General features: G+C 39.2%; 1 protein-coding gene across 2 annotated transcripts in view; it reads left to right on the top strand.

The window, feature by feature from the left end:
• The first annotated feature begins 1,711 nt into the window (after positions 1-1,711).
• Positions 1,712-17,654, top strand: part of LOC122329255 (kelch domain-containing protein 8B-like) — an 86,447-nt gene continuing 70,504 nt past the window's right edge. The window contains exons 1-3 of one of the 2 annotated variants that reach the window (XM_043225461.1): positions 1,712-2,253; positions 12,410-13,059; positions 13,555-14,331. In XM_043225461.1, coding sequence (XP_043081396.1) covers positions 13,941-14,331 — 391 coding nt within the window. In that variant the 5' untranslated portion in view covers positions 1,712-2,253; positions 12,410-13,059; positions 13,555-13,940. The remainder of the gene's footprint in view (positions 2,254-12,409; positions 13,060-13,554; positions 14,332-17,654) is intronic. The other variant, XM_043225460.1, reaches the window with a different exon arrangement.

The raw sequence follows: 17,654 nt of genomic DNA, 5'->3' as shown, positions 1-17,654 counted from the left end.
GATATTGGCTATTTTTTTAAACACAATAAAAGCACACTTAAATTAACCATCTGTGTGTGTGTGTGTGTGTGTGTGTGTGTACACTGTATGTTTATTATGTGTATATAGAAATATACACGAACACAGTGTATATTTTGAAAATATTTACATATATTTATATGTGTATATTTATATAATTTATATAATCAATATATTTAATATATAAACAGAAATTCTCTTTAATTTATGCATGTATGTATTTATATATACATAATAAATATATGCAGTACACACAAAACTAAACCTACCCATCACGAAACATGTGCAGAACACTAGATCTACATCAAAACAACTTTTGGCTGATTTATAAGCCTTTTTATATAGTGAGGACCAGTCAAATGTGGGTTGTCCTGATCTTTCACTATATAAGTGATTTACATCCTCACAAGTATAGTTAAACCAGTGCACACATATGTAATATTCTTTCTTTTTTGAGTCTGCTAATATGTTTAATTGTCTATATGCTGCAAACGAATGCATCCGTGCTTTGTTTCTTGCTTTTTCTTCTTCTCGCCCTTAGTTTCTTGTTTGTTTGTAAGACGTTTGCGTTGGCCTGCCAGTGCAGCGGTTGAGGCGTTTGACTCAAGCGTCCGTTTCCTCCCGCTGACCTCCTGTCTTCAGCCGTGAACTCACACACAGTGTCTGCAGAGGTGATCGATTGGAGACAACGGGCAGTAATTCCTCCTCAGGAGGATGTGCAAATGAGATCAATCGATCGAGCTGACCGAGGATGCAGCGAGGAGAGTCATAATTAGTTACACTGGATAGTCTGAGCGTGTGTTGATGTCTGTGAGTGTGCTCTTTGTATGTCTTTCTTAATGTGCTGTTGACTGGAGGTCTATCCGTTGGGTTCAGTATAGTGTAACAATAAGACCTGCCATTGCTTGGGCAAACAATTAGCGGGGCAGCAGAGGCTACTCACTTTCTTCTTTTGAAATGCCTTTTATTTAGCTCTCGTGAATTAGAATTAACATTTGCAGTCTTTTCTCAAAGGTGGATGGATCAAATGCTTCAGCAGCCTGTTTGTTTTTCTGTACGTGCCGCTTTAAAAAAAATTTCAACTCCTTACCCCAATGTGTGTTTGCTCATTAATTGCCTTTGTGGTAGTCAGAGATTTCTCATTACACGCTAAATGGGGTGCTGTCGCATAATTAGCCCGCATCTTAAGCGTAGTACAACTTGCTTTCGGGCTTGTTGTGCTCTTGCCCAATGACTCGAAAATAATGTGAAGGTTTATATTATCCTCCTATTTCCAAGGATACAGGCCCATGACTGATTTATCTGCTTTGCTCTTAATTAAGTAACGCTTCGCTTGTGGTTCCATACGTGGATGATTATTTGTAAGAAATTTGTCTGCATACTGTAATGTACCCTCAGCAAGGGAATGTACACACACACACACACACACACACACACACACACACACACACACACACACACTACCATAAATTGGCTATGAATCTATCCTAAAAATTACCCCCTGGAGTAAAAAGTGTGACAGTATCACTGAATACCAAAAGAGGGCAGTATCGTTACAAAAGGACAGCTTGCACCGATGCACTTCGTTAGCGAGGCTGTCACTCATAACCCGTGTCATTTGTTATAACAGTCAGAGCATGCGAGGCGCAGGAGGGAGTTCGAGGGAGGATCGCAACGGGATCAGCGATTCTTCATTTCCAAATTCTGTATCACGCATTCTAATGGCAACACGTGCTTCTCTTCTTGTTGTGCTGCACGAGCACAGAGAGGTTGAGACGATGAGGGGAACACACAACACAAACTGACACGCAATCTAGTTAGCGCTTTTTTAAAGTCCGCTGAAGCAACAAAGCATTGCAGAGTCGCTGCAGATAAATAACACGAGCGGCGAGACCAAGCTTGAAAAGAGTTGTATAAAAAATGCTGTAAGATAAACCCGCACTTCCTTGTCGTTGACTTCGTAGTTCTCTGTCCTGAGTAACTAAGAGGTGCTGAACGTATCCAGCATGCAGACAGCGCGTGTGAGCGTTCAGGGGAGGGCGAAGAAAGTGGTGCTGAGCCAATGGAGATACTCATGCGAGGAGCATCTGTCCTAAACCCGAACTAACCGCTGGCATAACGCTACTGTCTCCCGCGCGAGAGGCGCGTCGAGGTGATAATCCGGCCGAAGTTTGAAGAAGCTCGCTCTCATTCGCCGACTTTGGGAGATTCGCTCGAGCAGGACGAAACGCGAAGGTAATAATGCGCACGGGAAGGTTATTATTGAAAGTTTGTCGTGTTATTTTGGCGTACGCTCGAGACGCATGCTTGTGCTTACTGCAGTTTATGCGTGTTTCTGAGATGGTCCGCTAATAGCGTGGCAATCTGCATTTCTATATTCGGAAAACACGTTTAACATGACGATTTTCAGTTAATTTCTAATGCAATGTACGTTCAATATTTACCGTCGTATAACAAGCGAATCAAATGGAAACCGTGCAGTCGTGGTATAGGCGTTTGAAACGTTGCCTGAAGCGAGTATATTGATTCAGTCTTGTGTTCAGAATGATATGGTTGATGTAGTACGTACTATTTTTTTTTAATGTCAGGCTAAATTAATATTTTAGAGTTCACGACCGGGTAATGCGGTCTTCTGCTCCTTGCAGTGTGTTTTCGGTGTGTTTTCACGTTTTTTGGAGATGCTGTTCCGCATTAGATTAGCACTGCACAACCCCCAGCTGTTATGATGCTGAACTGCTCCATTCTCTCAAAGCTTTGTTAAGTGAATGGCCATTTCTATTATGGAGAATGGTTGTTTAGTGAAAGGCAGCTAACTTTATTATTTGCTTGATTAAACAAATCCAATAACAAGAAGTGCTTTTATAGTCACAGTACATGGTAGAGCTATAATCTCTCTTAATTTAATCACCTGTTGCGTGGCTGTTCTCTTTTATCTGAGACCGCATTGTAAATTTGGGATTAATGTTTCAGCAAAACCATTTTACAAGCTCACAGTAATAGAGGCCATGGTTGTGTCCTTCATGTTTTATGCTCACAGTTTGTGTAACCTGTCTTCAGATGTAATTTTCACAGACTCCATATGAGGTTCTTCTTAGGGTCACGGTACATTTAATTTTAGTAGACAATTTAAAGGGATTGTTCACCTACAAATAATTAAAAACTCATTTACTCAATCGTTGTAAACTGTATGACTTGGAACTAAAACGATGATATTTTGAGAAATGTCTGTTTTGTCCATATGGAAGCCACTAATGATTTAGATTTTTAATGAAAAAATAGGGTGGGACTTGATTTTATCCTTTACAAATTGAGTGGATGGGGACTTTATCATACCAGAATGGATTCAAAAACTGGTTAAATAGCTATTTGTCTATTGGTTCATGCAAATCATGGCCGATGCTTTGATTAAAGGTAGTGTGAGCAAAATTATGTTAATATAACGTGTTGATCAGACCAGGATCATGCATTAGAAATGTAAATTAATATATAAAGTTATCTACAGTAAATTAGGACCTTTTTTGCCTTTGAGATGACTGGGAAAAGGTCACATTTATATATATATTTATATATATATAGTGTGTTCTAACGGCTAAAAGTAAAGAAATATCTTAAATAGTGATATGCTAATATGGTTATTTCAATGCATCTGAATTGTTATTAAAGGTGGTGAATGTACGATTTTGACTCTACTAGAGCATACAAATATCATAGTGTGTTTGCAGATATTTAAGAAACATGTTAACATACTTGTTTATCTGAAGAACAATGCTGCAGTCTGTTATTCTACTTTGAAAATAAGGGTTCCGGCCTGGAATGTCAGCCTCTGTTTTGGTTTGTGAATTGGAGGCGCACGGGAATTGGGTACCGCTCCAATATTTATAATTTGCCAGTTCGCCCAATCGTGTTTTTAATTCCTATATGTCAAACTTTTTAGTTTGACCACTTCTATGTAGGGTTTTCACACCTACGGGTTGCCAGTTTGGCAAACGAAAGTGTCTGACCGGGAATCTGGCAACATGCGTAACAACGGATCTGGGCATGAGTTTGACTTTCAAGTCTGAATTGGAGGAGCCGGGTAAAAAATCGCCTCCAATATTTATAATTTGGACTGCAGTATTTAGTTCAACCACCCTTTATAGCACCTTTAATTCCTATATGTCAAACTTTTTAGTTTGACCACTTCTACTTATTGTTAAGGTGATGTTTTAAATGCATTGCTGCATCACACTAAACTCTTCTGCTTAATGATTTCGTCTCGTGCTTATCCCCGGAGGTAGTAATTACTGCCTCGCATGCGGGGCGTGTCCACACCTGCTGATAACCTTAGAATTGACATTCTGCACTTCTGTTCCTTATCGATCATTTGCATAATCATTAGAAAAATTAACGTGCACTTTTTCCCATTTACACCACAGGCTGATATGCAAGTGGCTGCTTTGTCATCTTATTTACAGATGAACCTTTATTTGTTTGAAGGAATGTTTTATGTGTATCCTGGCCCGTTTATTGTAGCGAAAAGGAAAAAGTGCGCGCTTTTTGAGATAATTAATGAGCAGTGTAATGAGTTGTGTGTGCTCCCAATAAATGCCGCCTTCTGTGGCTCTCTGTAGTTTCTGGATTTAAGAGACTTGCCTCTTCGCCCCCAATTCAGTGCGACCTGACACCAATTCTGCTAAATAACACAAAGTCCCCAGAAACTGAGAACTGGTAAGCCCTTTAACCCAGGAACCATGAAGAGAGATGCTCAAGGGCTGATTCACAGAAAGAGGAAAGCCGTATCTAGAAACTGCAGCCTGTGCAACGATCGTTTGAATGAATGAGGGAAAACTTGACTGATGAATGTAAATTGGCAAAGCGCCGTCAATCCTCAAAGCACCATCAGTTCACAGTTTCATTGTTACATAGATGTCAAGCCATGTCCGAGTGCTGGGCAATTAACTGCATAATCCAGTCATTTACTTTTCATTGAACAGGTTGGGTGAAGGCGGGCTTCTTCCCTCACAGTCTCTGTTATTTCAGCCCCTCACTGTGCTGTCAAACATCTGAGGTGACACGCAAATCAGAGATATTATAAAGGCGCATTAAGTCAAAAGCCCATTGTTTGAATCAAAGTGCAAATATAAAAAGGGAAAATGATTGTGCATGGATTTCCAATTACACTCACCTTGCTCTTTCCCTCTATTTACTTACGAAGGTTAGTCTCAAATCTTCTCATATACATAACCAGAGGGAATTGTGAAAATGGCCTATAGTGACATTCTCTTCTCGTTTGACGTGTAAGAAAGGACTGACTTCCTGTGCAGTGCTCTTTCACCACAGAGAAACGCTACGGTCACAGGAGATGGATGGCCTCTCGGTACACTCACTTAGCTAGCAGCCCTTCGCAGTCCCTACACCCTACTGAGTTTACAACATTAATTATAGACTTGTTAATAGCTATCCAGAGAACATGCTCACATTAATATGCTTTGAGTTTCACACCACCCACTCGCACACCAACACACCTATGCATACACAGACTGTTTGGCGAAAGGTTGGTTATCTGGCAACAGTGACTTTCATATGTATGCAAAGAAAAGAAAGGGCCAAGGTATTCTTATACTCTAAAATAACCTTCATGTATTTTTTGGAACAGGGCATGCAGACCAACGTCTTTTTGGTGACTGTACATTTAAGAGCTGATTTACCAATTTAATGCACGTTCGTTTTACTGTATGGTATTTAAAATTGGTGTGTCCTATCTTGTTATTTGAATGTATTATCTTAATTATGAACACACTGGTTTCTGGTACAAAAAACACTTTTACCGTTTACTGCACATTGTTATTTTACTCATTATTTGCATCCCTATAGCATCTAATGAACCGGAATCCTCACCCATAGGCTTACTTCCGCGTTCAGGAAAAAAGTGGATAGGCACTGAACCAATACTACAGATCTCTGCTTATGAAGAGTAATATAGGCTAAGTCCCTAGGATTCATATTGAATATTGAGGAATGAGGATGTTTTTGTGTGTGTGTGTGAGTGAGGAGGATAATTCTAGAGGGGACTTAGGAGATAATATGAGAGCTGTTGTACAGGAAGCTGTCTTCAGTTCTGTGTCTCAAGTGGTGAGGATCATTTCACTGGACTGCAAATTAGCACTATGATAATCCTTTTCTCCTTGTTTGCCCTTCTCATAAAAAAGGGTCTCTTAACTTTGGCCATTTTAATAGCTAAACTACACGCAATCCACAATCCATGATTATCTCTAGCTTTTGAAGAAATTGTTCACTCAGACAATGACATTAGTTGAAGAAGAAACTACTTTACTTAAAATCTGGCATTGTGTACTGCAAATATTGTTGGCTCTCATGATAAATTGCTTGTGATGTTTCTCATTTGTAAGTCTCTTTGCATAAAAGCATCTGCAAAATGAATAAATTGTAAGCTGGAAATAAAGAAAACAGTCAGTCAGGAGCAAAAAGTCAGTCAAAATCTATTTACATAACCATCATAGTCCGTAAAGAAACAGAAGCAGGCCATGTGTTGTGTGTATTACTGTATGTTTATATATAATTTGCACTTAAATATGAAATGTATTTAAAAGTAGGCCTGCATGTACAGCACCATTTAAAATTTGGAAAGAAAGCTCTTATTTTCACCAAGGCTGCAGTTATTTAATGAAAAATATAGTAAAACTGTAATTTTATGAAATAGTATTAACATGTAAAAGCTGTTGTTTTTTTAAACATATTACTTCTTTAAATATATATTATAATGTAATAAATTCATTTGATGGTAAATTTGAATTTTCGTCATTACTTATTTTTGTCAATGTAAACTTTTATGCTGCTTAACGTTTTCTTGGAAACTGTGACATGATTCTTTGATGAATGGAAAGTTTGTTTGAAAGAGATTTTTTTGATAATAATATAAATGTCTTCACTTTTGATAAATATAACACTTGAATAACTGAATAAAGTATATGTAAGGATTTTAAAAAAGAAAACTAATTTCTAAATGTATTTTATTTGGATTTTTTAAAACTCTGTTTTATTTCAGTATAGTCCTGCATCTTGTTTGCTTTACCTCAATTTAAAGGCAGGAGTTTTAAAGCCTTCTTCATTTCAGTTCGCTTCTAAATGACACACAACCCTGCTATTGATGCTGTTCATCTAAACCTGCGAAGGGTTTATTTTATGTTTTACAGACTCCAAGAGATCGTTATAATTACAGATTCTCCAGCTCAATGTCCAGCTGTAGCCACTCCAAAAGGGCAGTGTTTAAAAAGACATGTTGCCTTGAGCTTTTTGTGAAAAGCCAGAAAAGAAAGCAGAGGAAGTGAAATGGCCATTTGCATGCAACCCTTGATATGGAGAGGCTGTGGAAAGTGCTTTTCTGCAAGTTTTTAGAAGTTTCATAGAAAAGGCTGTACAGACCTGTAACTTTTTTTTTTATGCTCTGTACCTACTTATTCAGTCCGTCTGGGTGTGCGTGCGCATTTTAATACAGATTCAAACCCTTATCCCTGAGCCTTACCTCAGATGCCGGTGAAGTGATGAGGTTTAAATATGTTATGCAGTATACAGGGTGTGTCTTTCTGACGCAACCTGTGAGAACATACTGTGCTCAAGGACACGGTGTGAAGGGACGATCACACTGACAGCGATCTGCAGCGACAGTGCATCCCTAAGTCATTCGTTTTCAGTGAGAGTGGGAGATCTAAGTGACAATAGTGACAGAGACCTCTGGCGATTTAAGAAAATTGGGCAGAGTTCAACATCTTAAAAATTTTCACTGATGTGATGTAGAGACTGTCAGCGGTAGTTCAAATGGAGAAGATCACGCGATACGCTACCTCGATGGGTTTTTTTGGCCAGTGTAATCTTAATTCATACTATTTAAAGGCAAATTCTGAAACATCCGTCATAATTAATCACCCTCATGTTGCAAACATTCCAAAGGTTTATTTGAAAAATGTCTTTGTGTATTTTTTTCACGATGTGATGAAAGTTTGCATGGACATTGAAAACATTTTTAAAAATATCTTCTGCGTTGTTATGGAGAATAATGAAAGTAATACAGGTTTGAAACAACATGAGTAAACGAAGACAGAATTTTTATTTTTAGAATTAACTATCCTTTCAAAACACCAAACAATACACTATCCAAACAAAGCGTCTCAATAAAGTCTGTGGTTCAGTTTATAAATTATATTTTGTCGTCTTTCTGGCTGGCCTGGATTCTCTTATCTCTTAAGAAATATATTGTGATGTCAGGGATCAGATAGCGTAGAAGTGGTCTTTTTCTCTCTTTGTGGTGGGACAGTAAGATGAATGTGCTCAGTCCCCTCAGGGTAGGCATTAGAATAACCTCTTCGGTCTTGTGAGACAGTGTGTTCTCGTTGCATAAATTTCCTGTATAATCACCACTTACTATTGTAGTGATGTGCATAATGGAGTTAAAAGATAATGACAGGTTTTACAGGCTGCAAGGTGAAGTTGTCTTGGAATTTGTGCACCTTTGACGTGAGATTGTCACATTAGAAAACACTTACTTCGCAACATTTCTAAACGTGTTTTAGGAGCAGGGTTAGGTTTGCTTAAATCATGTAACTTCAGTAACTTAGGCGAATCGGTAACCACACACTTTTTCAGAAGCATTTGCTGTGTTTTTACCATGTCCACATGGATTTCATCTTTAGAAAAAAACATAAACCAAACCAGTTCTTGGATGAATCGAAATATCACGAACTTTGATTTGAAACAAAAACAATATCAAAATTAGTATACGTCCCAATTCACACGGCTTGAATTCACAAATACTCCCGAGTACACATGTTTTTTGCAGGTTATGCGCACTAGAAGATCTAACAGCTCGATTTATCACTTAGTTGCTTTAAATGTTTATTAGATATTCAAAAGCCTGTTTAAAAATTTGTATTTGCTGAATGCTGAATAAGTAAGGTATGATAGCATTGTCCTTTCAGTGATTAGAGAAAACAAAGGTATTAAACAAATAGAGATCTGCTCCTGCGTTTCCAAGCTCAGGTGTTGGACTCTTTGTACTTATAATACTTATAAGCAAAAGGGAACAAAATTATCAGCCAATTCTAATAATTAAAAATGCCAAATATTAACAGCAGATTGGCTGATACAATGGTTTTTGTCCACTGTAGCGATTGGAATGTGATTATTCAGGAATAAAGTTACAATTATTTGATAAATCACCCTAAATAAAAAAAAAACACATGAATGCCCATTGTTACCATTTTTACTGATATTTTGTTTTTATTTTGCCGTGAGGAACACAACTTAATAGCAGTATAATAAAAAGCAAAAAGGTTTGTGTCAGTGCTTAGGTTTTAGGGGACAAAATATCATTAGCTCAGTATAAAAGTCAATCCAAAATGATGGAAAAACAAGGGTGTCTCCTGCCTTTGGTGGTAGACTAGTAAAGACGTTGAGCGGTGAGGCAGTAAATTGTTTGATTAGCTGATTCACCAAGGGAATCCCAGGAACATATTTGCTGCGTTGTTAACACACACTCACACAGACACACACACACACACACACACACACACACACACACTCACTCATACTCTCTTACAATGATTCTTTCTTTGTTTGCATCCCCAGGCCATTATATCTAAATTTTTGTTTATTTTACCTTATGCTCTGTTTACTTAGTTCTCCCCTGCTGACTGCCTCTGTTTCCTTTATTTTTGGAACTCTTTCACAGCTGAAAAAAAATCATTTAAAAAAAAAAGCTTGTACTGTACCTTAGGAAGGAAGCAGTTTAAAGTCTGTGTGAAATCAAAATAGACTATATTTCTTTTGTTCGCTATTTTTGTGGCGAACAATTCATCTGTGCAAGTCAATTCACAAAAAAATGAGTTAGCCTGGTAATCTTTTAAAATCTGAAAATGCTCCTCCCCTCTGAAACACCGAGTCTTCTCTGTTTGATGGCTTGGGCATGAGGAAGTAGAAAAAACAGAATAGAGACGCCCTCTGTTTTCCTTATTCTGTTTCTCTCGGGCAGTATGTCACAAAAACGAAAGTAAAATCGGTTGCATTTTATGCTGGCTTTAAATGTTTTTGTATAATATTTGCTTTAACCATACCATGAGTATACTTGCATCAAACCTCTCTTAGATTTATATGCTGCATTTGCATCTGACATTAATAAAGAAATGAAAGGGATAGTTGACCAAAACTGAAAATTCTGTCATTAATTACTTAACATCATGTCGTTCCAAAGCCATAAGACCCAAACGTATAAAGGTCTTACAGGTTTGGAAGGACATGAAGGTGAGTTAATTAATGTTAGATTTTCATTTTTGGGTCAACTATCGCTTTAATACAGTCAGTATGTTTCATGTCTTTGAGCATGTGTCTCAGTGTTTTGTGTTGATTTGCTGTTTTGAACACATCCTGCATGCCGCATGGTTTTCCAGTGCTCCACCGGCTCCTTTGGAAACTCTCATGCAGAAGTAATCATGTTTTTGTGCCGAAGGCAAAGCGCCTGAGAAATGCGGGGGCTCCTGTGATCGACGACTGTCAATGGGAGCGTGAAGGGGGAGACTGACGTGAGGCAGGAGAAGATTGTGGAGAATGGAAACAAAGGACCAGTATTGCATGTACATGTGGTTGGAACGTATGCAATAGAAGGCATGAAACATTTAGACTGTGAAGGGATGATGGGAACAGATAAAGAAAATGCGCTCTTTGAATTGCAAAGTTGTGGGATTAAGGCTGATCTGCCTTCTAAGTGTTATCTGGAGCTCAGGCACGGACTTGAACCCATCTTTAAGAGAGAATAATGCCTCTGTGTCTCTTCCAGCGGAGACAGAGTGAAGACAGAGCCAGAAGTCTTACCGAGCAGACATGGAGGCTCTACTCAAACCCAGAACTGTTTGTACAGAATACTTGATTCATCCAACAGTGTGTTTCTGGAAAACTGTCAGCCTTGCCCAAGGCCAATCCATCTTTTTTATTCAGTACCGTGTTGATCAGGGATCAGAACGTTCCGTCTTACAGTTTGACTCCTTTCCTGCTTTGCAATTGTAATTCATCCTATTAATTAGGCATTATAATGAATGAACTTTTCCATGGGATTCCCTACAGGTTGTGTTCTCCAACACATAATAGCACTGCCATCTGTCCATCTATCTATTTGTCTGTCTGTCATGAGTCTGTCAATGTCCGCTCTTGTCCTTCAGAGCTCACAGCTTTAATAATGCAAAGAATCTTTTTGTTTTTTTTGTTTGTTTTTACTTTTTACAGTTCACACACAAGTGTTTAAGAAGGACACAAACATTATCCTTGCAGCATAAAGGAGCGATATGAAACAGAAAGTCTTGAGCACTATGCTGTTTTTTTCCCTTGCTGATATTCTTTTGCCTTTGCTTTTATCGTTTCGACCCATTCACGAATAACAGTGTATAAACCACCTCAAAACAAGACTATTTACATAAACCATAGTTTGCATAAGATATTAAGACTTGATGTATCAACATTGAATTAAGTTTATTCTTAACTCCTTGGACAAATTATGTTTCAAGGATGTTAAGATATTTCTAATGGGAAAACAAAATGAAAATACTCATTAAGGAATTTTTTTGCTGTGTAATTGCGCATCTCTGTTTTTGATTTCCCTTTTTGATTTCATTAAATGTGTGTTTTTTTAAGAAACCTTAACAGCTCTCTGTGCATGTGGTCTTGCTGTGTGCTCTGAGGATTCAGGGCCTCTAACTGTCTAAAACTGAGAAATGTGCCAAAATAAAGACTGCACCTGTCTCAGGGTCTCTCATTGTTGCTACCTGATGGAAAAAAAATGAGTAGAAAAACATCTTTTTCGTGCTTCGGTAGAATGCAGCACCCTTAAAAAACAAAAGTTTCTGTCAAATCGAGCCTTTTTAGGGCTCTGGGTCTAAATACAGCTCACCTTAAGTTAGTGTGGAGAAGTGAGTGCAGAAATTTCTCCCTGTGAGCACACACTTCATAGAAAATCAATTTCATAGGTTAGGACACCATTACCGCCGGGTCCAAAAAGGTTTTTTAAAAACATAATAGCACAAGTGAATTCATTCACTGGGGAGGAAAAAGATGCTTAGACATGCCATAGTCTGTATTTTTTTTTACAACGATTTTTTTTGTGCTTTTAACTATGAACACAGACTTATATGCTTCTACTTCTGTTGCCATCTGCATTTTTAGGCTCACTACGACTTTTTATGCAAGACATGATTACTCTGCCTAATTATAGATAGGAGTCCTTCCAAAAACACAACATAAACATCTGTTTCTCTTCTTCTTGGCTTATTGCCTCTTTCTCCCTCTTTTTTTCTCCCTCCATCATTCTTCCAGTACTTCGTTTTGTTTATTGTAACTTCCTCTGTTTTTTTAGGCAATGCAGACAGAAGCTGATGTTTATCCCACGGATCTACTGGACAGTACAAACCCATGACGACATCCCACAAATCCCGGGAGACTCTTTTTAAATGTGGATTAAAGTCTACAGCAAGGAAACTAGAGCTTAAACAGCTGGGATTTTCCCATGTTCCTGACATCATCTATAGGAAATGAGATCTAGACGTCTATCTTTTCTCTCCACATGGACGAAAAGCCAAGGAAAGTGTACTAAAAGCTGACGGACAGGATTAATTTTACTTACAAAACTGCCCCTTTATCTTTAAACCCAAAGAAGAGCCTGATGGTGTCATATGATATGGACTAATTGTACTGAGTAAGAGCGCCCAGCGGCAGCACTTTGGCTCCAGATGAAACTGATGTTTTTCTGCATAATTTTTAGTCAGTCTGGAGCCGTTAGCCCTTCCGCACTGTGTTTCGTAGCATGTGGCTTGGGCTCAACATCCACAGCATCTTAATTACACAGCTGAACCGATTTAGACCACGGAGGAAGCATCTCTACATCTGGAGATACGCTGACATTTTTTAGGAGGATGTGCAGACATCTGATGTGCTCTTCTGACGTTTTTTCGTACCTATGAGATTTCCTAAAAGAAGCCCAAGAGCTCCCACTCTCTTCCGCACCTAGTAAGTTTTTGAGTGTAACATCTGTAGCCTTTTTAGTGCTTCTCTTTTTTTTTCTCTACTGACGTCCCATTCTCACAGCCTGCCATAATGAAGCCTTTAATTAATAATGCACAGGTTCAAATTAGCCTGGTTCAATGACTATTCAGGGCCGATGGTCCCTGCAGACGCAGTGACCTTTGGAGAGGGCCAGACTGCTGCTCTGTGGCCAAACACCTTCACACACACACACACATACACACACGTACATCTACCCTTGAGCCCCTGGCAGTAAATAGTGAATGGTAAATGTCAGCGCTCTGGCCATTGAATTATACGGTTTATTTGAATAAGTGTAAGATTGGATCAGATGAGCACCAGAAGCTCCACCTGCAGCTTGCCTTTGTCCGCATATCAGCTTTGGGCAAGCTGGAAATTTTCTCTTTGATTAGCGGGATTTATATCATGTTTTATCTCGTGCTAGCTCTGTTACTGTCTCTCTTCTCCTGTTCCTTGCAGCGGCAGCCATGAGGATCGTACCGACACATTTGGCAGGACTACAGAACGGCATTCCACGTGGATAAATTAGTTTGTTTCGTGTCGGGGTTACGCATTCTTGCCATATATTTTTACAACCGCACGGCTCGTGGAAGACGACAGGAAAGACTTAAAAGGGCCTGATGCACCTTTTAAGAGCAGCAACAAAAATGAATAAATCATCAAGAGGGAGTGAGGGCTAGTTCTTCACAGACATTGCTGAAGGAAACGCTCTTCTCCCCTCCACCAGCCTCTCCTGCTCTTTAGCCTGGTGGATTGTTGATGCATTTGCCTTGAGTTTGGCGTTCCTCAGCCCTCCTCCTCCGTGCCTGTGTCATGCTCTGTTGCCGGCGTGCCATCCTGGAGCCATGCCCATCCCTGAGATGGCTTTGAGCCCGGTGAAGTCTCTGTACTGGGAGGTGTTCCCCTCCATGGCCACGCAGCGGGTGTACTGCACGCCTGTGCTCTGGGCCGGACGCCTCTATGTCCTGGGGGGCTGCAGTGAGAACGGCCTCCCTCTAGACTCGGCCGAGGTGCTGGATCTGGAGAGTCAGCGCTGGTGCGAGCTGCCCCCTCTCCCCACCGCGCGGGCCGGGGCGTCGTCTGTGGCTGTCGGAGACCAGCTGATGGTCATGGGAGGTATGGACGCACAGCAGAGCCCGCTGGCCTCGGTGGAAGTTTATCACCCCGATGAGGGCAAGTGGGAGAGGAAGACGGGACTGGGACAGGCCTCCATGGGGATCACCACGCTGGAGAAAGGTAAGAGCAGTGTTTCTTTTGCTGAAAAGACCGCACTAGTCAGTTTGTTTACTTTGTTACACTGCAAAGGTTTTCCAATTAAAACATTTGTTATTAAAAGACATGTTTTTAGAGAATATGCCCTTAATTATGGTTATTTTTCTAACCTTGGTGTCAAATTAGGCATTAACCTCACTGAATATTGTTTGTTTATGCCTAATTTGACAATGGGGTGAGAGAAATAAACGTAATTAATTGTGTGTTCTCTGAAAATTTTGCAGCTTTGCTTCTGTGGTTAATGAGAAGAGTGCCCACAAAAAAAGAAAAATGCTTGTTAGTTTCTAGTTTCTCTTGTCCATATATTTTTTCCATAAAACAAATTTTCCACAATTATCAAGAATTATTAATTCAAAAGTATCATTACTTTTCTGGAGAGGTGCACCAATAATCTGAACTAACCTTCCTCAAAATGAAAATATCCAAATGATCTTGACACACAGTCATGAAGGTCTTCAGGGATCTCTCTTGTGATGTCATTTCCTGTTTAGTTATTTCGGAATGCTAGTTGCACCACTATTTTTTTTGACAGACAGCCACTCTCAGGCTAAACAGTCATCATTTGTTTCTCAAACATCAGGAAGCAGCAGTATGTAGAAAAGCATCAGACTGTAATTGGTGAAAACAAAGTTTGATTCCGCTCTCGTCTTTCTGCTGCCTTCCGTCAGAGCACGATTAGCCGTATAATCTTGGCTGCTGTTATCTTTTCTTCAATCACTGTGGTTGTAATGAATGTCTCTCGTAGCCGGCGCCTCTAGAGTGCTCCGGATAAACCAGCTCCAAATCAAGGCATCAGTCATGCCATACTGTGACACAAAGCATTACACCGCAGAGAAAAGTCTCTCCCTCCTCTTTAGCTTGTGTAGGTGTGTGTTCAGGTGACAGTTTATCCAGTTTGAGACCCCGAGGAAGAGTGTTTATTCACAGGGATTCGCTTCTGCTAAGCCGCATTCCACCAGCTGAGCAGCATTCAGGCCCAGACCGATCAGTTCTGTGGATCCGTTTAAAGCCGGCTAAAACAAGACCTGTATTCATGTGCCAGAGAGATCTCATAAGCCTGTGGCTCTTTAATGAAAACTTTGGTCACGTCTCCAGAATTATAAATGGACTGTCTGCTCATTTACCTACAGCAGCAGATCATTTGAAATTAGCATGTGAGCTATGGTTTAGGCGTTGGTCATAAAATAATAATATTGAGGATGTGAGAGAGACATCTTAAAGGAATTGTGAGTAAAATATGGGGTAATGTTCATTTTTGTCTATTCCTTTATATCATAAATAGTCAATATTTTTTTCTAGGTCTGTTTATAAGGTTAGCCAAGGTTTCTTCCACCAAAACATATAAGGCTTTTTGCAAAAGCATTTTCCACATTTTGACATTTTTTACTTTTTATTATTATTAATACTATTAATTATTTATAGGCATCACATAATAATAATATGAATAATAAAATGAATACATTAAATATAATTTACTCACTCTTGAGTTGTTCCAAACCCATAAGACTAAAACACACAAAATACACAAATCTGGCTTTTTTGCAAACAAACAGAAAAGGGAAGAAAAGCACTGTAAAAGTATCATAATCATCATTTGCATGAGTAAATAATGACAAATGTTAACTTTTATGAGCAGCTCATAGCAAAACAATCTTTTGCTATGTAAATGACCTCTAAATAATTGACTAACTTCTTTGTACGTTAAAAGAGTAACACAATTTAATGTGGTTTGCTGTCAGTTCCAGCTGATATGAATTTTTGTCCACTTTTGTATGTGAAAAAACATGAGCACGCTGGGGAAGGAGCTGCAGGATTGTGTACCGTGTGCTTATCCATGTGCATTAGTGTGTTAATAATTATGCCTTTGTTGTTCAGTCTCCATAAACTTAGAGTCTCTTGTGTTGCCTTTCAGGGTGCACAAATCATACAAGAATAAAAATACCAGCATGATCCATGCCTTGCCTTATTAAAACAAGCGCATGCTAATTGCCATATGCCACCACCATGTGGCCTGATAAATTAAAGTTGAAAGATATTATACAGCTTTCTGGAATAGTTGTTTCTTGCTGGTCAGTATTGTTTATGATGAGGGTATGATCTCATACGCCATGCTGCAGTTTCATGTTTTCTTTTACATTTTAAAATAATTTCTGATCATTTTAATACATTGATTTATTAACTTGGCAAGCAGCCGTGTTATATCACAATTTAATAATTTGTCATTATTGCAACAGGTTGATCAGGACCTTTTTTGAAGGGGTTTATTTTTATCTGACACAAGCTGCTGTGAGATCTAACTTACCAGATTGTTCCTGACACAACATTTCTTTCATTTTCGACTGACAGTCTATATCACATCATCTTCTACTATCAGTGTATCATCGTAATTCATCATGTCCTTTTGTGTCACAAAAAACATTAAGGTCCTAAAACAGGCTGTATGAAGCCATAATTCTGTTTCCAGGCTTTAGTATCAAAGACCTCTCTTTTCACCCCTCTCTCTCTTTCTCTCTTTTTGTCAGTGGTGCTTGTTCTCTTTGATATCCTTCACGTCATCTTAGGGGCAAATTGCTTTGAGGGTCCAATCTGTATTTGTATGGCTTTGAAATCCCATTTTCCTTTGCACCCCTTTGGCTTATCGGACACGCTCTGTATCCGAATATCAATCAGGGTCTCAGCCAAACCATCTGGATTTCGTAAATAAGACATCCCATACTGAATTTAATCTCAATCATAAGAAGGAAAAGAAACTTTTTGCTGATGCTGTTTGTGATAAAGACAGCAATAGAGAGCGGAGCTGGAGAAGTGCAGCTGTGGCTGGTCCAAACCACTGAAGCCTCATATTTTTGTTTTTCTGATGTGAGCCATTATCTGGTGTGAAGTTTGAGTGTGTGCTGCGGTGTGAGGACAGTCAGAATCATGCTGACCTGTTTGTCACTTGGAGTGGATGGCTATTTAGGCAGACAAGGTCTTTTTGATTTCAGTTTTCTATCTCTGAGGGAACAGAGTGTCTCTCCAGCACTCTGGAGGAAACGCGGCTGTCAGCTAAGGTTGCCAACTGTAAGATACGATACAGACTCGCCCTGTGTTAAATGCAATGCAGGATGCAGTTTTTCCCAGCTTCTCTCAGTTTTTGGTGTTTATCTGCTAAAAAATAGCTGAGAAGACTATTTATGTCAATTTTGTGGCTGTGTTGTAAATGACAGATTAGAATGGAAAATAAATTTGCATGTGATGAACGTGAGAAACAAACAGGTTTTCTGCAAGAAAGCCTTTACATTTGCAGT

Source organism: Puntigrus tetrazona, chromosome 23 (assembly GCF_018831695.1).
Source record: "Puntigrus tetrazona isolate hp1 chromosome 23, ASM1883169v1, whole genome shotgun sequence".
NCBI classification, from domain to species: Eukaryota; Metazoa; Chordata; class Actinopteri; order Cypriniformes; family Cyprinidae; genus Puntigrus; species Puntigrus tetrazona.
Note: the sequence above shows the minus strand (reverse complement) of the source record. Positions and strands in the feature narration are given on the sequence as shown.